General features: G+C 39.9%; 2 protein-coding genes across 3 annotated transcripts in view; both read left to right on the top strand.

The window, feature by feature from the left end:
- CRY1 (cryptochrome circadian regulator 1) overlaps nucleotides 1-27,901 on the top strand; it is a 43,306-nt gene that overhangs the window by 692 nt on the left and 14,713 nt on the right. For both annotated transcript variants that reach the window (XM_044441035.1, XM_044441036.1), the window contains exons 2-3: nucleotides 19,060-19,168; nucleotides 20,354-20,496. In XM_044441035.1, the coding sequence (XP_044296970.1) occupies nucleotides 19,060-19,168; nucleotides 20,354-20,496 (252 nt within the window). The remainder of the gene's footprint in view (nucleotides 1-19,059; nucleotides 19,169-20,353; nucleotides 20,497-27,901) is intronic.
- On the top strand, nucleotides 22,880-26,241 carry LOC123028799. Its single transcript, XM_044441034.1, has 2 exons — nucleotides 22,880-23,052; nucleotides 23,967-26,241. Exons 1-2 carry the CDS (start codon nucleotides 22,920-22,922, stop codon nucleotides 26,186-26,188), a joined length of 2,355 nt encoding a protein of 784 aa, XP_044296969.1. The 5' UTR covers nucleotides 22,880-22,919; the 3' UTR covers nucleotides 26,189-26,241.

Genomic DNA, 27,901 nt, shown 5'->3' with positions numbered 1-27,901 from the left:
AGGATTCCCTTCATTTAGCTGATAAAAAATAAATCCCTATTCAGAAGGTTAGTGGGAGTTCTGCGCACGCGCGTTGGCTTCTGGTTATACAATATCGATGCGGATACTTGGTAACATCTTTGGAAACATCCGGACGTGTTAACGTTCAAACTAGTAAAGAGGGTGCATTTTGGGTCACCTGTTCCATTCCTGTTCTTGGTTAGAGTGACTATTGTCGATTATTTGCTTCAGAGTTTCTGCGACGCTGTATTGGGCAAGTCCCAATGAACTTCCTTGTAAATGCGTATAAGGTTGCACGGTAAACTCTTCTAGGGGGGCTTTATGCTTTTCTTACTGCGTGCAACAGGGATAAATGTTAACTTAAACCGTATTTAGCTGCTAATTCTAGGAGGTGTTCGTTGTGAGGAATTGTATTAAAATCACAAGATTGTATGCTCCTGAGTTATTTCATTAAAAAAAAAACTTTTTTCTTTGTCCTATATACTCTGGAGAACAACAGAGCGAGCAATTTCTGCTGAAGCCTGTAGAGGATATACCTGTTGTGTATTGATGTGAACTTCCAGTGATGTGCTTTTCTTTCTTGCCTTCCATGTAACTGCCCTAGCTGTGTGATACAGACTTAGTCATCCTTGGTTATATATAGGGTCACACCGCTGACCTGCCTCCTTTGCTTGCTCTGACATGTTCTTAACTGGGACCTTTCCAGCCTCTTCCTGACTGGCAGTACAGAAATGATTACCTGTACAGTTCCTCCTGTTGCTATACAAAATAGACTAAACATCCCACTTGGATGTTTCACGCCCAGCATTAAGCTCATTTTTCCAGCTGGACAATTCATGAGAGAAAGATCTGCCAGACATTAGAATACACCATTGGAGATGCTGAGCATGTTTACATGTAACTGTTTGATAGTCTTTATTTCCAAATAGCACTGAAAAATTAGGCAGTATAAACTGTATTAATGAATTAATTTATGTCATGAGTGTGAACTTGTCACCTAACCCTAGCCAGTAGCATATGTTTGGAGAAATGCTGTAAGGGCACAAGTGGTAGAACAGACGGTTCTAGGTTCAAGTACTTTCATTTCCAAGTAGAGCTGGGGAAAATTCCTGTCTGAAATTCTGAAGTGGCAAGGCCAGTTGGTGTAGATAGTACTTCATTTTATTTTAGCAGATTGGAGAGAGGATTATCAAACTCTTTAGTTAAGTGTGTGGATATGTTTCATAGGAATCTTCCTAGTTAGCTGGGTGCAGCTCCAGCAGTAGAAGCTGTATGTTCTGAGATACTGCCTGGGTTCCCATATCACAAAAAGCAAGGGTGGAGAGTTGTCATGGTTGGTGGATCCTTACCACATCTTTCCAATAGATGATCACCTTTTCTAGACAGTTTTGTTGTTTTCTTCCTCACCCCTCTCTTTCTGCTGTCATCACACCTTGCAACAATTAAACTCTTTTGCTTCCTACTTGATTCAGCTGCCTCTTCCTGACAGGTTTTGGGATAGATACTTCCTCTCCCCCCTCAACATAACTGCATCTCTTCAGTGTTTCTTAGCATTGATGTTTATTTTTCATGTAGAAAACATTTTTGCTGTTATTCCCCCTTTCTCAGTGCATTTATCCTCTTTCTCCTTGCTTCAGGAGAAAAAAAAACAGGGTAAAAGGCACAGTGTTTAGCCAATGAGAACAAACTAGGTAGCTGTGGATAACTTTGCTGTTATCAAACATGCATTACTAAAGTATCCATATGAACATATTCCACAGCCCGCTCACAGGTAAATGGAGAATACTTACATAACTTTTTAACGGAGTAGAACTTTCTGGTGGTGTTAGTAGCAACAGTCACTGAGGGGGGGAAAATGTGAGTCAAGTCTTCTAGTTTGCATGACATGAGCTGGCATTCTCATGTACAGCCAGTAAAAGTTTCCTGGTGTTGATATCTAACACATCTTTTTGCTAGAACTCCTTTTGGGAGTGGATTTGAGTTCTTAAACAGATGTTGTTGATTTGAAATATCTTTACTATTCTTCACAAAAGGGGCTTCTCAGTGCAGGATATTGATGGAATCTCGGAGAAGATACAGCAGTGCTAAAAATGGGTGCAAGGAAAAATAGCAGAGATGCGTAGAATTATATGTACATAATGTAATGAGATATAAAGGAAACTAAAATTAAACTTGTGAATGAATTTTACCTAAAGCTGGCCTACTGACATGCAATGCCTAATTGCTAGCTAGACTTGTCGCGTGGATTACTGACCTCCTTTTTTTCTTGGCTTTCTTCCTTATGTACTTGTTAATAGTGTTCATAGTATAAAAGCTTTGAAGTTAAGACTTGAATGCCACTATGTAACTTTTGCTTTTGAATTCATTGTATTACTTAACCAATTAAGCCCACAAAAGGGGGCTCAGAACATGAGTGACCTTCTTTTTTTCCTGTGTGTAAGATCTTGCTTTGGCTATTAGGCACCTCTCTCTCTCTCTCTCTCTCTCTCTCTCTCTCTCTCTCTCTCTCTCTCTCTCTAGCAATAAACATTGTGTGAGGGCTTCTGTGAATCTTGTTTGTGTCTTACTTGGAAAACTAACTCATTCTGTTTTACTATGGAGACAGGTCAAGTGTAGAATTCCTCAAGCTGTGTGAAATGAATATACTGCTTAAATATGGATTTTGCTGAAGTAACAGTAGGATTCACCATCTGTTTGGCTCTATCCAAAATTGGAAGGCTCTTGTGGGTACCACTATCAAATGTCTGCATTGAATGTTTGTCTAGGCACAAGGCAGTTTGCTCAAAAAACATTATAAAGCGCAGGTTCAGTCTCATTCTCAGGTACTAAGTCACATATCTGACATGAACAGATTACCTATTTCCTAGAAGGAGAACTGGTTTTACTCTGAGGAGCATATGTATTCTTCCAGACAAAATACCCAGGAAGTATTCCCACCAAAGAACCCAGGCAAACACACATCCACACCTTCTCCCTGCAACTCAAGCAAAATGTACAAGCTCAAATTTAAAAACAGCCCCTTTCAGATTCTTACTGCTGTCCTTCTCACCATCCACAGGATTGGGTTCCTTTTTTCTTTCTTTCCTTTTTTTGCTGGATGCAGAGAGAAGCAGAATACTGGTACCAAATGTTCTTCCTTTCCTAAGACATGTCCCATGTCTGAACTAGTAGTCCATTAAACCACCATGGCATATAAGCCAATGTGGTCAATGTGCTGCCTGAACCCAGCATCTCTTTTGTTTTTGCTGCTTATCTCTCTAGAAATGCTTATGCTGTAATCCATTTTATAAACAAATAAAGTAAAATAAATAAAATTTGGCCTTAAAGTGCCCAAAATTCTTTGTAGTATTCAGATATCAGTAGACTGAAGAGATAAAAGCTGCTTCTTCATAACTATTCCCACTGGATAAACAATTTCCAGTAAGTACTAACTATTCTGCATTGTGGATAATTCTTGTGTGTGGTAGCACTTGTTTGTTTTACTTACGCTAAGATTGGTAGAGTTTCCAACACAGTGGTAGTTCATACACCATGTCTGTGCATGCCTTGAACTTTTCAGCAGCAGCAAAAAGGTAACTTCAGATTAGTAATAGTTTTCTAAAATTCTGATTATGCTTTGCAGTGAACTACTTCCTCAGACAAATAGTATTTAGCTTTGGGCAAATAAATTAGATGACTTATAGTAAGAACCAGTAGTTAGAAGTGATACTGTAGTGTGCTATGATTTGGAGGTCAAAAGAGCAGAGTGTACATGTGAAATAATACTATTGCATAGACAAAAAATTTCACTATTGTGGCACTTGTAAGCACTATGCTCTTGGCCCGTAACCTGTAAGAAATCCTTACAGAAATAGGCCCATCAAGAAGTAGACTATAGCAAGTAGGTATGAGGAAGTGATTCTTGCCCCCTGGAAATTCTACATTATATAGTGAACCAATGTGTTTTCTTCAAAATCTTTCTTTTTAAAGTTGGGGTTTTTAAATCTTTCCCGGCTTCCTTTCAGGGCAGAAGCTCTCCCAAAGCATCTTACAACAATAAAACTCATTGTTTTATCACAATAAGACTGACACAATAATAAAAAAACAGACACCAGTATAAAATAACACCAGCATACAATTGCAGCTAAATGTCAGAACAGTCAAATAAAACATAATTGGAGAAATTGAGGCAAGTAATGAGCTCAACATTCCACATTGCTCTAATTTGGAACCAAAAATGCAAATGCATATTTTTGTTCAAGTAAATTAGCACTGTTGAAATCAAAGAAACTGATAATTAGAACAGTCCTCCACTACATACTGTCTTCAGATGTGCTGGATGCCAACTCTCACTGTCCTAAAATAATGGGAGTTCTGGTCCAAAACATCTAAGTCTTAGAATGTCATAGCTTTTTTAAAATGGCCAGCCTGTGATGTTCTGGGGAATATTAAAACATTTCAGAGCTGCAATTGTCAAAGATAACATATTTTTATGTTAAGAAAAAAAGCTGCTGCTTGATAAAAATGTATTTTTTGACTGATTACTTCAGTTGAGCCATTAGTGTTCTGTGCAGACAGTGTGGTTGTATAACTAATTGAATGATTCATCTGGTAAGAAAACATGCTTTGAGAACTAAAGAATATCAAGTAGCATGTAACTAGGTCTCAACTAGAGAAGTGTGATTTGTCTTTCAATCATAATATAAGACATTAATCCATAAAATATAAATTATGAACATTCTGTTTTGTGATTTATGGATACAATAGATGTTCCTTGCAGCTGTATTTGGTGTGTGGTGTAGATGATAGAGACTCTGCCTTGTCACTGCTGTCTTTGCAAATGCTTACTACTCTGGTATACATTCTGTTTATAATAAGTACATCAGATGTAAATGACATGTGTCTTCAATGAATTCTCCTGATCAAGTTCATCAGAACCTATTACAGTAGCTATTGCTTTTCAGAGTGTACATTTAGAGCAGGGTGGATTCAATTTAAATCATGGTTTCCCACATAATTTGGACACATGCCTGCCTTACTTGTAGGTAGAAGAACTTCATTAAAATGTTCTGAGAATCTCTTTTGCAGCCTGCTGCTATTATAGGTTTCTCCTCCAGGGAAAGCATAATATGATAAACCTCAACTAGACTCAAAAAGATCCAAAGACTTGTTGAGTATTCTGCTTAAAAGGATTCACTTTCATTTTTACTGCTTGCCCCTCCCTCCTCACACTTAGTTTCTTGTGCAGATTTATTCCACTCCCAACAAGCTTTTTCTGTTCATTGAATTTTTTGAAACTTAGCACCCCTTAGGTAAGGGGTGATTTTGTGTACATAGATTTGCAAAGGAAAAATGGGTTTAAGGTCTTTTATTTTATAACATTTTTTGCTCTGAAGAAGAGACATGTATTCTCTGCAGACTTAAAATTGTGAATTTGTGAACTGTAAAACCAAGCATCTGTGATAATATCTGATAATCTACATTACATTGTGAATGGGTTAACGGAATTCATTTACAAAACATTTAAACATTGCATGAATATACAGCCTCATAATACTTAATAAAAAACTAATTCTTATTTCATGATGAATAACCTTTAACTATAATATATTGTAAATACATTATAACATAAAAAGCATTTTATTTTTAAAAATCGGATTTAAATTTTAAATATCCATTTATAAAAAAAATCCTCCCTTGTTGAGATACATTGTATCCTTAGAACACATGGAAAGAGGAGGGGATTTGATACCCTTTATTCACACTGCAGCCCACTTGGACCTGCTCAAAACTTCTGCTGAGGGCCTCTGATCCTTCAGAATAGTTTGTGGGAGGAGGGAAGAGGCAGGAATGCCTCCTTTCTTTACCTACTTTCTGTTCTCAGTTCTTGGTGAGCTAACCTTTTGCAAGTGCTTGGGTAGTTGATGTTCATAAGTGACCAAGCAAACTTGTGGGTGGAGGGATTTTTGTTTACTTTGCTGCTAATTTAACTATTAGGATAGACAATCATGATACCTTTCTCTTTTAACAATTAGAGAATTTCATTGTAAGCAGTTAGTTTTGGTCTTGATGAGATCGGATGCTTGTGATTGGGTCAGAAATATTTCAGTTTGCTAGATCCCCAGGTAGCTTCCCACCTCCCTCCATTCTAGCAGGATTTTACAGTCACAGTTGTAGAAAAGCTAGAATGAAAGCATTTCAGCTAGAATGCTGAAATGTCACATGCACGGTGTCATTGGGGGAATAAAGTGAAAAGTATTTTAGGCTGCAATTCTATATGCTTACCTTGGAGTTTATCCTACTAGACTTTCTCTATATCTAAAAATCTAAGGTACAAGAAGAGAATGAGACATGTTCTACAATGGGGCATATTTTAAAAGTTTAGAAAATTAATCATATGACTGTGATGGGATGTGAAAGCTAATAACATTCCAAGTTAAGTAGGGGAGATAATGCTTCTGTATTTTGTTCTAAATTGATACATATTTATTATAGGAATATAATATAATATAATCTTTATTTATTATGATTATAGGAAAAAACATTCAGTGCCCGAGCCTGCCTAATCATGGAAGCTAAGCAGAGTCAGGCCTGGCTGAAATCTGAATAGGTGATTTAAATGTGACTTAAACCACCCACAGAGCTTTGGCTACAGGTGGTATAGAAATGTAATGTAATAATAGTAATCTGAGTTAACATATCTGATTTATTATAATAGTTTATTTAAGAATGTCAGATTTATTTATTTCTGAGTTTTTATGATGTTAGCTACTTGAGTTGAACAACTGGAAACCACTTGAATAGTTTAAAACAGGCTTTTTGTGGGGAGGATTAAGTAAATCCATCTAAGCTGAATCACTGCACTGCTTTAGGAAACACAAACTATTTTTTTAAATTCTAGGAGAATAAGTAGGTGCTGGTGCAGAAAATATTGGAAGGCAGGTGCCAGGTGAGCCTCTGGGGAAGGTATGCCACAGCCGGGGCACCCCTGAAAAGGCATTTGCATAAAGAGTAAGTGCCCTGGATATAATATGAAAATTAAATCTTCTTTCTGTTTGGTTAACAAATTAACATTTTACACAATATATAAAGCACATGTTAATAAATATAATACATGAACTATTCTAGCCTCTGGTGCCTCAGTTTGATGTAGTGGTTTTAGTGTTGAAGAGGGAGTTTGGAGAGCTGGGTTCTAATCAGCTGTGCAACTTTCTGGGTGATTGTGGACCAGTTGCAAATTCTCAGCCTAACCTACCCAAGAGAATAATTGTTGCGAGGATAAAAGAGAGGAGGAGGAGAAATGGAGTATATATGTAATATAATAATGCTAATATTTTTGTTTTATAACTATTTTTCTTTATATAAAAAAACTGTAAAAATATTTCTGTTAGAGATTTGTCAATTCATTTTTAAGCAATCGTGGATGTACTCTTTAATATGTGTGGGTTCATTGTATTCAGATGTAAACTCTAAATGTTTTAGAGTTCTCTTAATACGACATTAAATAAAAATGCATAGTTTTGATTAAAACTGAATTCATATATTTAAATTCTATCTAACCTGAACTCAACAATGGAGGTATTATGTTCCTTGTCACCATTTGCGTCAAATTATATTCATTAAATGTCCATGGCACTTGTTCAGCTGCATTCCATATTATAATTAAAATTGCTTGTGTATGTACTGTCTAGGGATGTGTTGTTTTTCCAAGTTACAAAATATAGTACTTGACTAGAACGGAAAGACATCAATATTTCTGCCACAAAAATGCACATTTAAGGGAAGTTATGGTGCTAATGCACAACATAAGCTTCTACAAATTTTTCATTTAAAACATGCAAGCTTACCCACTCCACTATGATGGAGTGGGTGAGAAGCTACTCTTTAGAAGTTTGGACTAGGCCCCACACTTTTGGGAAGGAAATTTGCTACTGACTTGAATGGAACAAGCTTTCTTCCCCTGCTCTTGGGTTAAAAATGAAGATTTTAGGTTTGATGTAAACCATTTAGGGAATAACCCTGTTGTGATTTTCTTGGAGGAATATGATCATCCTGTGCAGAGCAGGAGGAGTGGTGCCTATATTTTGGCTAGATGGGCCTTTTTGTTGGTCTAGCAGCAGTGGTATGAAAAAGAAGAGGAAAAAGCTGGTAAGGTATCAAAATAACTGAAGATATCATGGCCTTCCCAGTTTCCCTCACTGGAATATCCCTTTTACTGAGGTTGTTTTCCTCACGTTGGAAAGCAACCAATATGATTCTTTGCTGGCTGTGGGGAGACGGGTTGGATCTCTTGATTCCTCTCCAGTGTTGATTCATTGTCTCTGACGTTGGCTCTGGGAGTCCTATGGCCTCTCAGACACTTTCTGTGGACCATTTAAAATGTTTTGCAGACAAATTTTTGCCCATACTCCTTTCATACTTTTGTATATATTTTTAATTGATGATTTTCATGTTTTGGATTTATGTATTTTATATATTTATATCCCACTTTCCCCCTTCTTGCAAGGAACCCAAGGCAGCTTGCATGGTTGTCCTCCCCCTTCCATTTTTAAACCTCCCAACAACCTTGTGAGGTAGATTAAATAATGTATAGCCTGGCTTAAGAGAGCAAACCACTTTAGTTCTAGAGCTTCCATGGCAGAACATTAGAACCTCTTCTTTTTTCTTGGTATGTATTTTAATCCATGATAACCAAAACACAGAGATGTGCTATTTTGCTTTAGGCTGCAACTAGAGAATACCTTATATGGATATGATTCTGACCTCTGTCTTTAATCAGTAAATATTACTATTATGTATTCTGTTTTGACTGTATGCCTTTGGGAGAATGAATGTTATGCATTTTAAAGATGTATTTGTCTGCAAGTGGTGTAGGTATAGGATATACTTATACCTGTACTTCTTTTTCTAGCAAAGTCTGACGTATTTGTGACAGGCAGTGCAGTATGATCTCTTCAAAACGTTGCTGTAATGAACTTGAAATTCTAGTTATGAAACTGTGTTGTAGCATGATCTTTAAAGTAGGTCATTGTGACAGGAGTAGTCCAAACAGCCTGCTGGTTGCTAGAGCAACGACCTATTTAAGAAACTATTCCTGTTGATTCATATTGAAACAATCCTTTAGAAATCATATAAGGAAACTGGTTAAGAGCTATACACAGACGGAGAAAAGAGATGATTTATTAAACTTGGTATATTCTTCTCACCCTCTCAATAAATCTTTTTGGGACTTTGAATTATATGCGTTAATATTCTGCCTTCTGTGACTCCTCCTGCATACTTAAAGTGTTTTTACAGCACCATACAACACTAGGGTTGTCTTTGAGCAAGAACTACTCCATGTGTGGGGAACTGCTGGTCCAGGTTCTAAATTAGGTCTTCTGGAGTTTGGCCTTGTAGATTTCTGCAGATTGACATATCCCTTTCCTCCAGCTCCTGATTGTTAGGTGATTTTCTGGCTTTTGTGCAGATGCTTCCTATTCTGAAAGGTGGAGCTAGCTAATATTAAGAACTGCTTTGAGCTTTAAACTAAAATATATGCCTTTCCCCTCTTACTTTTGGTTCTGTCCACGACTGGACTGCCGCCTCCTGGAGCTTCTCCAAAACTGCATTTAGCCCTTGGGTTCAGAGAGGTTTCTTGTCCCTGGACTGGACTATTCCAAATTTGGAGTATACTCAACATAGCCTTTAATCTTATGATGTCAATTATTGTTATAAAGCAAGAAGATACAATTGATTATGCTGAAGAAGAGCCAGAGTTGGTCAGGAACAAGGAAATTAAAGTTAGGTCTGATTCAGATTTAGCAGGAATCCATTGTTTCCGATTTACTGTAGCATTCCTTGTGCTCTTTTCTAATATATACATTTTTATAAACACTTTTCCTAATACATGTGTCATTTTCAAGCACTTTCCCTTAGTATAAAGTGTTTTTATATGATATGCCCCAACGCATGCATCTTTGTTCACACTTTTCCTATTTTCATTTTTAATTAGTTGGGTCATGAAATTTGGGAAAGGAAAAATATATGGTTTGCAATAATTTTTGGGAAGTATAAATTTGTTATGTTTGCATATATCAGTTAAACATAATCTTCAGTAAAGGTAGACCTAAATGTAGTGTATTTGCCATGCTTACATTAGAATGCAAACCCAATATTTGGGTCTACCTCTATCGAAGATTATGTTTAACTGATATATTCAAATTTATTTGGATCATTCTACTTTTTTACAGTTTTGTTGAAACAGTTAAAAAAAAACAAACAGAAAGAATGTGAATTCAGTAAATTTCTCAACCATCCCTAGCACAGATTCCAGCAGTTGTTCAGAAAGGGAATGGCTGAACCAATATAGTTTTCAATAATATTCGAGTGAAAGAGGCACAACAAAGCATGCATCATTAAGTTCTAAGGTTTTAGCACCTTCAGCCTTGCATTTAGCATAAGTGTTCTGAAAGCATAATTTTTGGCTCAAACCATTCTGGTTTAATTTATGAAATAGTAGGAATATGTAATCTTCCTTTAATGAACTTTTTTTTGGGAGAACCCCTAATGAAGAGAAGCATCATCTATATAGGTTAGAGAAGTTTTAGAATTATGAGGATGGGCTTTAATACACAAACTTATTGAATCCCTGTTCCCTAGTTTGCCTGTTGACTAACCAGGAGCACCTCTGTCTTGTTTCAGTTAAGTTTGAATTTGTTTTTCTTATTGTTTACGGACATCTGACACCAATTCCGAACTAGAAAGGCCTCCTTTCATTTTGATGGAAAGTGTTATAATGTACCATCAAGTTGTTTCCAGCTTAGAATAACCTTATGAACGAATGCACTCCAGAATGCTGTGTCCTTGACAGCCCTGCTTAGTTCTTGCAAACTCAAGACTGTGATTTCCTTTAAGGAATTGATCCATCTCATAGTTGATCTTAATCTTCTGCCTTCTACTTTTCCTATCATTATTATGTGAGTTTTCAATGATTTTGCCTTTTCATGATGTGCTTAAAGAACAATGGTTCAGTTTTGTCATTTTTATTTCCAAGCAAAGTTCTGGCTTGATTTGATCTGGATCACACTTGCTCATCTTTCTGTCACTCCAGGTATACACCCTCCTCCAGTACCATGTTTTGAAACCATTCATTTTCTTCACTGTCCAGCTTTCACATCCATATGCAGTGATTGGCAGTGTAATTGTGTGGATGATCTTCGCTTTGGTCTCCAGTAAAACATCCTTACACTTGATGATCTTTTCTAGTTCCTTTATTGCTGCCCTTTCAAGTCTTAGTCTTGCTTGAATTTCTTGGGTTCTGTTTAAATTGATGTCTGAACCAAGGTATTCCAAATCTTTCACAATTTCAGTTTCTTCATGTTGACAGTAAAGTTCTGTAATTCTTTTGTAGGTATGATTTTTTCCCCTTAATGCTCAGCTGTAGTCCTGTTTTTAACACTTTCTTCTTTCACTTTCATCAGGTGTTGTTTTAATTCATTGCTGCTTTCTCCCAGTAATATGACATCATCTACATAACTCAAATTATTGATATGTCTTCTACCAATTTTCGCTTCCTCCTCTGATTCTAATCCAACTTTTCTTAAATGGATTGAACAGATAAGGAGTTAAAGCACACCTTTGTCTGATGCCTTTTCCTGTAGGAAACCATTCTGTTTCTCCATATTCTGTCCTGATAGTTGCTACTTGCACATAATACAGGGCAATCATATGATAATGCACACCTATTTTTTCTAAGACCTTCCATAGCTTCTCATGATCCACATAGTTAGTGGCTTTGCTGTAGTTTATAAAGCATAGACTGATCTTCTGAAAGTCTTTGGTAAGCTCTAGTAGCCAATATTTATTGTTATATGATCTCATGCCTCTTCCACTTAAGAATCCAGCTTGAATGTCAGGCATTTCTTGCTCCATGTATGGTAAAATTCTTTGTTGTATCATCTTGAGCATCATTTTGTTTGGGAGCTCAGTTACTGCTGTGGTCCTCTAACTGCTGCACTTGCCAGCATTTCCCTTCTTGGAGAATGGAATGCATATTGAATGTTTCCAGTCTGTGGACCATTGTTTTGTTTTCTCTGTTTGTTGGCATATCTTGTCAGTATTTGACTGATTTCAGTCTCTGTATCTTGGAACAGTTCTCTTGGTACCCTATCTACTCCAGATGCTTTTATTCTGTCCAAGTGCTATTATTGCATGTTCTTCCTCATAGGATTCCTTTTCAAAGGAGTCTGTCATCCTCTTATCTCTTCTATATAACTCTTTCATATATTGTTAATATCCTCTCTTTATTTTCTCCTTGTCATATATTATGGTTCATTCTTGGTATTTCAGCATTGTGAATCTAAGTTTGAATTTATCTTTGATTTTTTGGGTCCTCTAGAAGGAGTATTTCCCTGTTTGTTTTTGTTTTCTTCTATTTCTTTGCCCTGGCCATCATAATAGTTCTTTTTTATCTATGTGGTAGTAGCTGAAAAGCTGCATTCAGGATTCTGACCCTATTTCTGTCAGATTTGATTTTACTTTTTGCCCTTCTTTAGTAATTATGTTTCTTTTGTCAGGATTTTCCTTTCTTCTTTTCTAGAGCAATTTTCTTTTTTGCATTCTTGCTTCAGAATGTCTCTGGTCTGAGTCCACAGTTCTTCAGTTTCATGGTCATTTGAGTTAAGTTATGCAAATCTATTCTTTATGTGGACTTTAAAATCATCAGGGATGTTAATAAAGTTGGTACAGTGCTTCTGTTAGTGATCTTTTTTAGTTTGACTCTGATTTTTGATAAAGAATTTATGGTCACTGCCTCAACCTGCTCTTGTTTTGACGGCAAGAATACAACTTCTCCACCTTCTGATTCCAGTTATGTAGTCTATTTGATTTCTGTATTGGTCATCTGGTGATGGGAATGTGTACATTCTGATTGATTGCCTTATGTATTTGCAAGAAACAAATGATTGGATTTAGAGAATTCAGTGAATTGTTCTCTGGCTTTGTTTCTGATTCCTAGGCCAAATTTTCTCACAACATTTCAGTCACTTAAGAGGATCAGCATGTCTTGTTTTGGCATGTTACCAACTTCCTCTTGAATGCCTGCATAAAAGTTTTTGATTTCTTCAAGATCTGTTGCTGAAGTGTAGGCATGAATGATGGCTATGTTGATAGGTTTTATGATTGATATAATTTGATTGGTCTTTGCATTATAGGCCTTTACTGTGTGTGTTCCATCCTACCTCAGGTTTAGAGTTGCTCTGTTTCTTCTGAGTTTGTCATTTCCAGAGAAAAACAGTTTATATTTCTTTGACTGAGAATGTCCCATTCTGGTTCACTTTAGTTTGCTCACACTAAGTATTGACATGTAAAAACATTCCATTTCTTGCTCTACATTTTCCAGTTTGCCTTTATTCATGCTTCTCACATTCCGTGTTCCAGTTGTATGTGTTGGCCAGTGTCAGACTTTCCTTTTGCCTTTACGCATCTAGACTTCCTTTCTGCTTTGGTCTAGTTAGACCTTTAGTAATTGTGCTATTTGTATTTGTTCTTTACTCTTCCCCAGTAGCTGGCTGGATGCTTTTTATTCTGGGAATCTCATCTTTTTTCATTTTGAATTGTTTCATTGTAGGGTTTTCAAGCTAATAAAAATTTAGAAGTGTTTTACCATTGTTGCCTTTAGTGGAATACTAATCAGAGTTAGCTTGAGCCTCACTGCTGTTATCTGTAAAAGATCCTCTACCAGTGTTGCCTTCAGCTACCTCTGCTGTCCAGTAGCTGCCCTTGAGAATTTTCTTTGCCCCCTCCCACCATGAAAAATATCCATTCTCTTCTACTGATGTGATTGTTTCTTCTGAAGAGGATGGTGTCTCATCTTCTGCCTTGTGTGATGCTGGTAGGAGACAAGACTAATGAGTGTCCGGCCTCCTGGCACCATTGCTGTCAGCTTCTATTACACTCTTCAACCCCACTCACCACATTAAGTTGTTCATCTAAGCGAGGGAATGTGAAAAGAGTTGCTGGTACTTGAATTCATTTCAGAGATACAGTCGCTCTCTCAACTGTGCCAGTGTAATCTGTCTTCCTCCTCTAGAGGTGAACAGAAGAAAACAAGATTTAATCACGTTAATTTTGCTTTTGCTTGGTGGTGGTATTGTGCAGTCTAGTTTAACAAAGAAGCAATCCATTGAGCTTGGGTAAATGAGTTTTCACCTTTTCATATATTTTACGAGTCACATGCAGCAGAGAGTATTTCCTTCAGAAAAAATGATTTTGCAGGGATAGCCCTTCATAGTATGGGAATGGGACCAAGAAGAAGCAAAAGACAAAGTTACATAATAACAAAGTTAGCTTGTTTGCTAATCTAGCAGCTATATGTTCCTGCTTCTGTTACTGGAAGTGAACAGATTCTTTAAAAGTGGGTACTGCTTATATGAATTTGAATTGGGGAAATGTAACCTTTCAACTGCTCTGCCTTTTCAAAATAATGAAAAAGTAGTATGGTGTTTCTAAAGGATTGTGTGTCATAGTAATATGGTTGCAATGTAGCAATAATAAAACTTTTTTCTGCCTCTGAAATTAAACAGTGAGACCATTGAATTCATAATAGTCAGGTAGAATATGTATTATGTGTAAAGAGGGTTTTCTGTTGAATCGTGACCTTTCACTCAACATATATTATGGGTAGAAATTCTAAAGCTATAGTGGCTGAAAACTGGATCCCTGCCCCCAGCAATCACTCCTTCTCAGTTTCTCTCTCTCTCTCTGTCACTCAGAGCTATGTTAGGTAATTATCCTGGTTGCATGTAGCAGCTTTAAATTAAATCCTTTAAAACAGGTATGCAGAAGCATATTGGCATGGGAGTCTGAATAGCTCATCATTAGGACCCTGCTGAGCTGGGTGGCATCAGTGGCATACCCACTCAGGTTGCCCCATCCCCTGGGCGTTTTGCCTTTCTATGAGCTGGGAGAGGTACATAATTCTGTGATTCTCAGAGCAAAGTGAAATCTCTGACTTTGTATGGTACCCACCATCCCTGGTGCTCAGGGACTTGCCACAGCACCAGCCAGGTCTGTTCCACCCCACCTGCACCTCTGCTGTTCTCTCTAATATGAGTTTGGTGATAATAGTTGGGCTTCTTCTACAGCAGCGGTCCCCAGCCTTTTTGGCAGCAGGGACTGGTTTTGTGGAAGACAATTTTTCCATGGACTGGGGGCGGGGGATGGTTTTGGGATGATTCAAGTGCATTACATTTATTGTGCACCTTATTTCTATTATTACTGCATTGTAATATATAATTAAATATTATACAACTCACCATAATGCTAGAAGCCCAAGACCCAAAAGGGCCTTGCAGTGGTGGCATGGGACCTGAAATAGGCCTCACAGCCTGCCAGCAGCTCTCCCTGCCCCCTTGCACTTTGTCATGTGTGCGCTGTGTGCTGGGCCTGCTCAGCCTCTTCACGCTTGCCCACTCACTCTGCCTCCCCCTTCCACCATCGACCTGCAGCCCAGCCCTTACCTGCTTCCTGGTTCCCTCACTGCTTGCACGCACCCTCCTTGGCTTCTCTGTGCCACTTGCCTTCCAGCTCTGCTCCCTCTTCTTTTTGAGGCCCAAGACCCAAAAGGGCCCTGAAGATAATCTGTATTTGCAGCCACTCCCCAGCAGTGATGCTAGCTGTACCAGTCTGCAGCCCAGGGATTGGGGAACCCTGTTCTATAGGACAGGATTTGATTTTCAGACATGCCTTCTAGAAACATCTAAGCTTTAAAACTATTTTAAAATGCTTTTAAAACAATAGAATATGAATCTGCTTTAAAATAAGTGTCCAATTGAGGTTCCTAAAATAAGACCTTTTAAGATTGCACAAATATTACTCATTAATTTGACCAAAGTCTGTTAATTTTGAAAATTCATTGAAATATTGCTGGAACCCTGTCATGGATATCCAAGGTGAACTAACTATACATTTTCTTATTTACCAAACCATTCTCCCCCCCTCTGGTTTGGCTGTCTTACATGTTATTGGACAGTAAATAATAGACATATGTTATCAGCTAGCTAATAAGCATTACAAAGGATGCCTTGAAATAGTATTATCTATTCCTAATTATTCAAGAGAAAAATGCATTATTGCTGTAAAAGCTCTTATAAAAATCCATATATTCACTCTGTCCATGCCATCTTATCTCTATGTAAACACCCTTTACTTTATACAAAATTTAGTGTCTCTGTAATGTTTTTTTTATTGGATGCATTTAGTAGTAAGTAAAACTCAGTAGTTTCCATAAATTGTTTCGTCAGAAGACATTAAATAGAATTAATGGAACAAAGCAACAAAACTTGATTTGATGAAAAGCAGAAGTGGGTTTGATAGCTAATAGATGCTGTGAAATCTGCAAAACTTTTAAATCCTGTCTGAGCTTAATCGTCTTATCAGTTCCACAGGTTCTGCTGCTTCAGTGACTGATATGGCCAGCGTAATACCTATTATCTGTATTTGCTAATATCTTTGGCAGCACTGTATAAAGTTTAATGGTTTACTATTAAACAGATTCCACCTTCTTGGTTTTCTGGCTTTCATAGCAGTTACTACAGAAAGTTGTTTCTTTAAATAAAAAATTAAATAACTTCTTAGACAAGTAGAGCCTTCTTCCTTAATATTTAAGGCTGCTTTTATTGTGAGTGGCTAGAGAAAATCAAAGTTAATCCACTTTAAAAGACCAACATCTTACCTTATTGAAATGTCAGTACTGGTTGAAATAGTTTCAAATGTTCAAATGTATTTGTCCAGGGGTCTGCCCATTTAAAGCGTCAAGAATGTTCAGGATATCATGATTGGATGTTGGGAGATTAGTACCTGCTTCAGAAATACCTGCAACTGGGCTGATTTAGTGGGAGACTCTAGATTGCTCCGAATGTTCAATTTATATTATGAGAGTTGGGCATGGTGGAGAAAGTGAGTAATGGAAAGTAATTATATGAATCAGAAAGTGATAAGATAATTTCTGGGGGAGGGGAAAGAAATGCATTAACCAGTTTGAAAAATAACTGCAGCAGAGGACTATTGAAGACTAGGTCAGTAACCATAATCTACAATGTTCTATATATAAAACAGGTTAAGTATCTGATGAAGTGTGGGCTCTAATGGGAAAGAAATATTGAAGGAATAGGAGACAAGGAAGGATTTTGGAACACAGGAAAATGTGCAGAAATTTCATTGCTGTTTTAGTGTGTGAAAGCAATAGAAAATAGAGCTTATGTTCATCTGTGTCCTGGGCTGGTATCTGCTAATCCAGATATATCAGCGGGATCAGTGGTGTAGCACAGGATCAAGAATTAGTTGGTAGCTCTTTTGTTGGGTAGATTTCCTCAACTACAATAGTTATTCCTTAACTACTGTTGATGCTAGGGAAATACGTTTTTGATAATATCCTGGCAAAACTTATGTTTTTGGTCTGGTAAAATATTTATATGCCACTTTTCTAGGGTGTCTGCAAGCCAAAATTATCTAGCAGAAACTTCTTCACTTTTGAAGGGCAGTGGTAACTGATGTTTGCACAGTAGCCCTCACAGAAACTGCAGATTACTGTAACTTCTATAATAGCTTGTTGAAATAAGCCATCAATCTATGGTTTGAAAAGCTGGCTTGATTTAACAAATTGTGGTTGACATTAACCACAGATAGGATTTGGATGACATGCTAAACTACAATAAATCTACAATGGAAGAAGCCTCTGAACTCCAACAGACATTTGTTCCAGAGAAGGGTAGAGTAGAACATTCATGTTGAAGAGCTGGGGATGCACACAAGCCCACGGCTTGTTATAACTCATTCTCATTATATTTAATTGTGACTTAGCAGGATGCCTAAGATGGCATATGTGTCATTTTTCCTTAAAAACATTATGAACTGCATTTTCAATTTGAAGTGGCTTTCGGAGCAGTGTACATAAAAAAAATTGAATACAATAAAGGCAGCTGTCAATAAAAATGAGAGGCATAGCAACTATTTTTTCAATATGCCTAAAACTATTTCTAACAATTCTTTATTCAGTATGCAAATGTAATACTTTTACACGTCATGGAGAACATTCAGAGTAAAGTCTCAGTATGGCTTAGTAATAGCCATCCTCATCATGCTTATACAGTGCACATTAAAGCAAAAACTGTCTTATTTCATAAATATCCTTCCTTTAGTTAGGGTGTAATTTATTGCCTTTTAAGCATGCAAGATTCAATCAATTTGACCACTTTTATCCTCTCTTTACCATAGTTATGGTATATAGGTAGTACTACAGTTTTATGTAACTTTTTCCAGGGTACTCAATATAAAACTGGTACTCAACTATCATAGTTGAAAATGATAGAAAAGATAAATGATAAAACAGAATTCTCAAGATCCATTGGCTGTCTTCTCTGGAATTGATTGTCTGTGGGTTGTCTTTAGATGCTTCTTGTGAGGTGTCTGTCACTGCAAAGGAGTCTAAGCAATGTTGGGAAAAGCAGCAGGATTTTTTTTGTCATTCCTTCTGACTGGCTTGCTACCTGATTCCCAATACTGATGATGGGATTGGTCACCTGACAACCCATAGTGAATGCAAGAAGCCCTTAAACAAATCTTGGGATTTCCAGTTGACTTATTACCCTAAATCACCCTGGGGAGATTAGTCCAGACGTGCATGACATGCTAACCCAATGTGGGTAACAACTCTCACTGGTGGTTGTGTTGTACAAACCTGGTCAATATGTGGTTACTGTATATATTGTTTCAAATAATATGCTTGAGAGTCTCTTGCTTGTTCTCTCTCTGTGTCTCTCACATGCACACAGAGGATAGCCTTCATCAAGCAAGTATTCTTTAATCCGGATTTTATCTGCATATGGCTAGTTGTTCTATCTTGATGGTGGTTATGAAGATTACTGAGAAGGGCTATGAAAAATTAGGAAGAGTGCTGTGTAAACATTGTGTGATGTGTACAAAAGGCAGCCTGTAGAAGCTGAGAGATTGGTCATGAGTGCTGTTTGTGCACAGAATCTTGAACTCGAGACAGACATTTCAGAAAATAACTGCTTATTCTTTATCTACTCTTCCTTATAGATTTCTGCTTCAGTGTCTTGAAGACTTGGATGCCAATTTACGAAAGTTAAATTCTCGTTTGTTTGTGATACGAGGACAGCCAGCAGATGTGTTTCCTAGACTTTTTAAGGTGAATTCTGATGCTTTGCTCTAAGTTTGATTACTGTACTTGCTTTTCTCTCATTGTTGATTCTGTGCAACTTGTGTAATTCTTAGTCTTGTTCTGGAAAGAAGCTGTTACAAAATATTAATAGAAATGTAATTGCATTCAGTTTGGAGAGTCTTGAGGTAAGATTTGCTTTCATGTACCAAGAGTATATACAAGGTCTTGTAGCATGTATCCAGTGATCATTGCTAATTTGAAGTTCATATTAATAGATCAGCTGCTCTGCATCTGTGTTTTTCATCATATTCGAATAATATGTCTAAACTTGAACTGCAGTACAGAAGCAGAATGCATTCCAATAATGTAACATGCTTCTAATATGATATAGATGTATACATACATATAACCCAAAATGTCGAGTATTTAAAATACTTCTAATCAAATAACTTTCATTTTATTTTTTATTGCAATGCAAGTATTTAACAGTGCCAGACTGAATAAACTCAAATATTAAGATATATCCAGATAGGAAGCAAAAATGCAGTGCTTAGGATATATTTTGAGAACATTGTATATTCATGAGAATCCCTTCATTCTTTTTCTTTTCTCTTTCTGCTTTTTCATTCTGTCTTATCAAGGTATTATTCTTGGTAGAAATTTTTCCATACAACCAAAACCTATGCAACTGACTTGTGTAAAAGCAGAAAAGGTGACTTAACAGAATGAATCCCAAGAAGATTCTTGTTTCATGAGCAGAGTGAAAGAAAAAGATGCATTATTTTAATTCTTATCCTAGTTCCTTTACTCTCTTAATCAAATAAAAGATAAAATTAATGTATTTGCAGTAGCCGGAAGTCAGCTACTCTTTGTCAAAGCACTCTTAAGAGCTTTAACATTGCATCTTGAGTCAACATTGCTTTTTCCAGGAGCCATTTCTTGCCTGATTACAACTGCAACTTCAAGACAGAGTTACAGATTTTACTTCTGCTTGTTCAAAACTGTTCAAAACTATTGCAGAACTCTTGGTTTGCATAAATGGAATAATTCTGCACAGCTGAGTACTGTTGCAAAAACATAGAATTCACTGGGGCATTCTTATGTCACCAAATACAGTTGATCACTTGGTTTCACAGTATGTTAAGATTTATTAAACTTTTTATGACTTGGAACAATTAAATTTCAGAATTGTGTCTGTTTTCAAAACCATAGGAATGGAATATTACAAAACTCTCTATTGAATATGACTCTGAGCCATTTGGGAAGGAGAGAGATGCAGCAATTAAGAAGTTGGCTACTGAAGCAGGCGTGGAGGTCATTGTACGAATTTCACATACTTTATATGATCTAGACAAGTAAGTTACCCATTTCTTAAGTCTGAAGGAGAGTAAATTAAGTGCTATTATTTATTATGCAAAAGTGTTAACAATACAGCAAGACAGAAAATTTTCTGCCGGGAAATTATCCAGTACTGTATATTCTTATATGAATTTGCCATTGTAAAGATGCTTTGCTTCTTGAAATTACTTTGCAACATGAATGCATCCCATACCAGAGTAATTTACTCCCAAGTAAAGCATTGAAATTATTTGACTATAACATTTTGATTAAGTCTGTTTGTTTGTTTATTTTTCCTTTAAATTATTGCAATGTTACTGTTCTTCGTCGTGGCCTCTGTGCATCACACATATGGGTTCTGCGCCTGCGCAGTGCCTTTGGCCGGAAGATTAACAGCTAACGGTTTTTTGGCGGGGACTCTGCTCCCCCTCCCCCCTAGCAGTATATAAGGAGCAGAGTGACCACCATTTTCAGTCTTTGCGACCGCCGTTCGCTGTGCCTCGTGCCGCTTCGCTCTCGCTAAGATTTATCACTTACCTCGTTCCTTGTTCGAAAATCTTGCCCTTTCTCTTACAAGTTGTATTCCTTGCTCTTGTTGTTACTACTTCACTTATATTTCTTAACGTGCACTATTTTTTCTTCTTCTTATCGTTCCTAAAAAAAAAAAAAAAAAAATTACTTTCCCGCTTTACTATCTTCTTCTCTTCAAATTTCTACGATGGCGCAAAGGGCGGCGTTCCGCAAATGCGGAAAATGCGGCTCGAAAATGCCCGCAGCAGATCCGCATGATCTGTGCCTCCTTTGTTTAAGGGAGGGGCACAGAACCGATAAGTGCGGCCATTGTTTGGCCTTCTCAAAACAGGCGAGGAAAAAGAGAGAGAACCGCCTTCGAAAACTCCTATGGGATCAGGCCCTTCTCCAATCTGACCGCCTGGTGGCTAAGTCCACTGTTGTGGCCCCACCCGAAGGCCGTCCAACTTCGGCTGAGTTGCCGCAATGCCCGGCCTCCTCCATTGCTCCGCCTTTACGCTCCTCTCAGGAAGGCGCACATGCTATGGCCGACCAGCCTGTTTCCCTGCTGAGGAAACAAAAGGAGAAAAGAAAGCACGGTGATTTAGATAAACACCCTGTGCTTAAGAGGGCCAAGAAGGACAAGACGAGCAAACCGGCTAAAAAGCCGAGGAACCCTGAGCAGGCAAAACAATGCCATTCAGACTCAGTCTCGTCTTTGATCCCGATACCGGTCTCGGAACCGACTCCCTCGGTACCGAACATCCAGGAGGCTATGAGGGTCACCCCACCGGCTTCACCACGCCGGCTGGCTGTCGAACCCGTCATGGAATCGAGGAGGGGCTCCATCTCTGATGGGGAAATAAGAGACTCTCCACCCAGAGCTCGATCACCAACCCCAATGCCGTTGGTACAGATGGATACTGATATTGCCATCTCCCCTCCAAAAAGCCGTAGGAGCCGTTCCTCGGATGCGAGATCTGACGATTGGTATCAATCCAGATACTCCTCCGCTCCGAGACGAGCAGAGTACGACTCTGCAGGCTGTTTCCCGACCAGGGAACGATCCTCGCCACCAGCCCACCGGGAGCGTTTCCATTCGACTCCCAGAGATGCCCTGAATGCCCCATCTAGAGAACGTGGCAGATCGGGGTCATCGGCTGAATCTTCCTCCAATGTGTCCCCCCCTTACTGGATGGAATCTGAAGAGTCTGAGGCTGATTCAACCTCACCGGATGCGGCAGTTACGTCACAGGGACCGGGATCACCTGATGAACCCTATATGTCATTCAACGATCTCATGGCCAGATTAGTGAGATCGCTTGATATACAAACCCATCACCAGCCGGGACCGAGCACGGCCCGCTTTCATGATGTTGTTAGAGGCGAGCTATCCACATCCATTGCCTTGCCGCTTATTACAACTTTAAGACAGGCAATGACCCAACCATGGGACCTCCCAGCTCAGCCGCAACCGACTTCACGGAAATATGAGTCCATGTATCGGGTGCGAGAGGAAGACCTCCCATTTCTCCTCCGCCACCCAAAACCAAATTCGGTTGTGGTGGAATCATCGCAGGGTCGGGAGGCCCGCGGATATACCTCGCCTAGAGATAAGGAGGGCAGAAAGGTTGATTCCCTTGCCCGTCGAGTCTACGCAGCATCGGGCCTAGGATTAAGGATCTCTAATTATGAGGCCACCCTGGCGCGTTACCAATATTTTTTGATGCAACGCCTAGATGCCATCATAGATACGATGCCAGGAAACCAAGGTGAACTTGCAAAAACCTTTGTTAAAGAAGCGATGCAAGTTGCTGTGCAACAGCTTTCCACTGCAAGGCACCACGTAGACTCGGATTCGAGGTCGCTGGTCGGGGCCATTTCCCTCCGCAGACACGCCTGGTTGCGTAATTGCAACTTCCCTGAAGAAATGAAGCGGAGAATTGAAGAAATGCCGTTCGACGGATCCGGTCTCTTCCACGCAAGAACGGACAGTAAACTGAAGAAGAGTCACGAGTCCCGCATGACCGCTCGTCGTATGGAGCTAAAATCTTTACCTAGACGTGAGTGGTCATGGTCACGCCCGCAATACCGTTCGCAGTTTCCGCTTCGGCAACAACAACAGCAACAACGTCACCAGCGCCGCAGGCAGCAACCACCCCAACGCTTCCAACAGGGCCGCCGTAGATTTGCTACGGACAGGCGACATCGTTGGCATTATGAGCGAACCGTTCCTCTCCTCCCATCTTTACCCTTCCCCCTCTCATTTGGGGATCGACTGAAGAGTCGACTCTCCATTTGGGAGTCAATCACATCTGATGGATGGGTATTATCTATCATCCAGCACGGATATGGAATCGAATTCGATGTTGTGCCATCTCCGAGTCCTATTCGATATACTACGCCTTCTTTGGTGCTTTTACACGAGATTCAACAACTTCTCGTTAAGGGAGCTATTCGTCGCCTCTCGTTATCGGAAGGACTCCATGGATTCTATTCCAGATACTTTACGGTTCCGAAACGTGATGGAGGTCTTAGACCAATACTGGACTTGAGAGCTCTTAATAAATTCATTACACCAAAGAAGTTTCGGATGACCACGCTTCAAAGTATTCTTCCGCTGCTGGGGAGAGGGGATTGGTTCGCTTCATTAGATCTAAAGGACGCTTATTTCCATATTTCTATACACCCAAGTTATAGGCGTTTCCTACGCTTTGCGGTAGACCAGAAAGTTTATGAATTCAACGTTCTACCATTTGGATTGGCCACGGCACCAAGGGTTTTCACGAAGTGTATGGCCCCTGTGTGTGCACACCTCCGGCTGTGCGGGATTCGAATTTACCCGTACCTTGACGATTGGTTGCTTGTTGCCGATACGGAAGCTGCACTGGCGTCTGCTATTGAACTTACATGTGCTCTGTTGCACGACCTTGGACTTTGCATTAACCGACGGAAATCTTCCCTTGTCCCTACGCAGGTGATCGATTTTATCGGAGCTCGACTGGATTCGAGGTCGGCAAGAGCCTTCCTTCCTCGAGACAGACGATATGCGATCGTTCATCGCATTGCCCGAATTCGGCAAGCAAGAACAGTTTCCGCCCGATCTATTCAAAGCCTTTTGGGGCACATGTCTGCTGCCATCGCTGTGGTCCCTCATGCCAAACTACGGCTACGCCCCCTTCAACTGTTATTCAACAAACTGTTTCGACCACAAATAGACCCTCCTACCAAACGAATCTGACTACCGGCTTCAGTTCTCCACTCCCTGCTATGGTGGACGGACTCAGCCAATTTAACCGTCGGCGTTCCATTTCAACCTCGGTACCCCACAGTAGCCCTAGGTACCGATGCGTCACTGCTGGGATGGGGGGCCACCTGCTCCAATCTAAGTACCCAAGGGAGATGGAGCCATCGGGACGGCAGGAATCATATCAACTTTCTGGAACTCCTTGCCGTTTTCAAAGCACTGCAAGCTTTCGAGGATCTGCTCCTCCATCAGATCGTTCAGGTGACCTCCGACAATGTGGCGACGGTCTTTTATTTAAACAAACAAGGAGGAACCCGATCCCGGAAGCTAGCACGTCTCGCCATGCAGATTTGGGACTGGTGTATACCCAGAGGTATCACTATTCTAGCAGTTCACCTTGCGGGCACCGACAACACGGAAGCCGATCTTCTGAGCAGACACATGTCACGCTCCCACGAATGGGAGTTAGACCGTCGGGTTCGAAACAGGTTATTTCACCGATGGGGTCGACCAGACATCGACCTGTTTGCCACTCAAGGGAACAGAGTGTGCAGGACCTATTGCTCCAGAGCGGGAGTGGGTCAGGACTCCCTGGGCGACGCTTTCATGATTCCATGGACAGGAGTGATTTTTTACGCTTTTCCCCCGATCCCACTTATCATGAGAGTGCTTGCAAAGATTATTCACGAAGGAGCTACAGGAATACTGATCACTCCATGGTGGCCACGACAGCCGTGGTTCCCAACTCTCCTTCAAGTTTCCAGGGAGGATTTTCTTCAACTCCCTCTTCTCCCGTATCTAATCACCCAGAAGGAAGGCACAGTTCGTCACCCAGACTTGCAATCCCTGAAACTGACCGCATGGCGGATACGGTGACCCGGGGCGATGCATCGATATCGGCACCGCCTACTATTCCGACTACGCTTGCCCAGCAGAGCCTGCACCCAGATCTGCAGTATATTCTTGAATCTGCTCTACGACCATCTACCAGGAAGTCGTACGCAGCAAAATGGAAAAGATTTTCTAACTTCGCCAATGTACACTCTTTTCCAGCCTCCTCAGCCTCCGTCTCACAGATACTTCAGTTCCTTTTTGAACTGCATCAGTCTGGACTTAAACCTTCATCTATAAAGGTTTACATAGCAGCGCTCTCCCACTACAGAGGAGCTATACATGGTTTCTCCCTTTTTACTCAACCTCTAATAAAAAGATTTTTGAGAGGCTTAAATAATCTGAATCCCACTGTAAGATCCCTAATGCCTACATGGAGTCTCTCGGTGGTTCTACATGCACTAACTCGATCACCGTTCGAGCCCATGGCGACAATTGATTTACGCCTTGTTTCTTGGAAGACAGCCTTCCTCGTGGCAGTGACTTCAGCACGTAGATCCTCTGAACTATGCGCTCTTCGAGTGGATCCCCCTTTTCTAAATTTTCACAAGGAAAAGGTGGTTCTTCGCATGGATCCGTCTTTTTTGCCGAAGGTTGCTACCTCTTTCCATATGCAACAGGAAATTGTGTTACCGGCGTTTTTTCCGGTCCCATCGAATCCAATAGAAAGATCTTTACATATGCTGGACGTTTGCCGCTGCTTAGCCTTCTATAGATCCAGGACTGAATCCTTTCGGCATTCAAATAGACTCTTTGTGAAGTATTCGGAGCGCGACAGGGGTTCTCCAGTTACCGCTCAGCGCCTTTCGAAATGGATAGTTAATACAATTGTCCTAGCTTATCAGCTCGCCAAGTTGGATTTACCGTCTACTCCAACAGGCCACTCCACAAGAGCTGTCGCTGCCTCTTCAGCCTTTGCATCGGGAGTTCCGATAGAGGACGTGTGCAAGGCGGCCATTTGGTCTACCCCGTGCACCTTTGCCAAACACTATCGGCTAGATGTCCGTGCCAGACAGGATTGCTCTTTTGGCAGAGCTGTACTTTCGTCTGTCCTTCGATAATGACACCTCCCTCCTCCGGTTGGGGTAAGCTTGTTATTCTACCCATATGTGTGATGCACAGAGGCCACGATGAAGAAAAGCAGGTTGCTTACCTGTAACTGATGTTCTTCGAGTGGCCATCTGTGCAGTCACACAACCCACCCTCCGACCCCTCTTGGTGTCATGGGTGGTTCGATTATTTTTGCTTAAATATTATAATCTCTCCTATAGCTCGTACCGCTATTTTTACCCTTCTTGTACTAATGTGCAATGTTATAAGGAACCGAACGTCGGTCTTTCAAAGACTGAAAATGGCGGTCACTCTGCTCCTTATATACTGCTAGGGGGGAGGGGGAGCAGAGTCCCCGCCAAAAAACCGTTAGCTGTTAATCTTCCGGCCAAAGGCACTGCGCAGGCGCAGAACCCATATGTGTGACTGCACAGATGGCCACTCGAAGAACATCAGTTACAGGTAAGCAACCTGCTTTTCCTGGATGGTTTTAATAATAGAATTGTATCCCTATTGGTTTAAGGCAGGAGCAGGTAGGATTTGGGCTGTATGCATCCCCCAGGACTTTTTTGTTATACCAAATACACTATTTAAGTTGTGCCGTGAACGTGTACACTTTAAAGCAGGATCCCCATTTGACTGCTGTATTTCTGCGCAGTGGGATGGGATTTTTAATCAAGCAACAGTGACAGGAATTCATATTTAAATCTTTCAACGTAAAATAAAACCCTGCTCACACACAAAGACTTCTAGACATCTAACTCAAACCACAGTCTCTCTCCATCTTACAAGAGCCATAACAGCCTTTTTATTATTATTGTTAGTACATTGCATTTATATCCTTTTTTTCTATTGGGAGGAACCCAAGGCAGCTTACAAAGCTCCATTTTATTCTCCCAGCAACAACAACCCTGTGAGGTAGGTTGGGCTGAGAGTGAAGGACTTGCTCAAAGGCACCTAGTGAACTTTGTGGGTGAGGACTAAACTCAGATCCATAGTCCACACTCTAGCCACCACATCACACTGACTCTCACAATGGCCCACCAGACTGCGTTTGGAACCTCAGTGGTCATAATGTTCTAGCAATACAGCTAAATCCAGCAATAAAACTAATTTGCTGAATGTTAATAAAACTAGCATTCATCATTTCATGACATTGCTCGCCTATTTTAGGGCATTGTACTTTAAGACGCTTGCATTTTTCAGAAAGCCCACATTACTCCATGTTGTAACCTTTAGTTAGTGCATACATTTGAAATAAAAATAAGTAGAACTCCTATGAATGAAACGTTGGTGTAGTTGTAGCAATGTTGCCCTTTAAAACTAGAAGCTTTTCAGTTGAAAAAATGTGTGGCTGTTTCTAGATGAAAACCTTTGCCCATAAATGCTGCAGTGTTGTTTACAGTCAGTGACATGCACAACCCTCTCCTCCCAAAATGTGTGCTTTTTCGTGAATTAATACATATTTTCCTAACGAGTAGAAGGAACAGTGACTGGGTTCACATGAAATGATAAGCCACCAGTGGAAACATCATGTAAAGCACCCTAAGTAGCCATGGCTTGCTGTAGAGTTTAGAAAACTTTGCATGGCCAGTCTGAATCTAGACAACACACTAGACCACTGTCAAGCTGAAAAATAGAAGAGTCCCTCAGCCAGAGTGGCAGAAGAGAGTAGTCACTCTGGTCATAGGGGTCTAGCTGATGACAGATGACAAAATTCCAGC

The sequence above is a fragment of the Varanus komodoensis genome, unplaced genomic scaffold (genome assembly GCF_004798865.1).
Source record: "Varanus komodoensis strain SLA01 unplaced genomic scaffold, ASM479886v1 scaffold39, whole genome shotgun sequence".
In the NCBI taxonomy this organism is placed as follows: Eukaryota; Metazoa; Chordata; class Lepidosauria; order Squamata; family Varanidae; genus Varanus; species Varanus komodoensis.
Note: the sequence above shows the minus strand (reverse complement) of the source record. Positions and strands in the feature narration are given on the sequence as shown.

Coding starts and splice junctions, on each gene's coding strand:
- LOC123028799 (XM_044441034.1), top strand. CDS start 22,920: ATGAAGCGGAGAATTGAAGAAATGCCGTTCGACGGATCCGGTCTCTTC. Junction 23,053..23,966: donor GCTAAAATCTTTACCTAGAC/GTGAGTGGTCAT, acceptor GTCCCTACGCAG/GTGATCGATTTTATCGGAGC.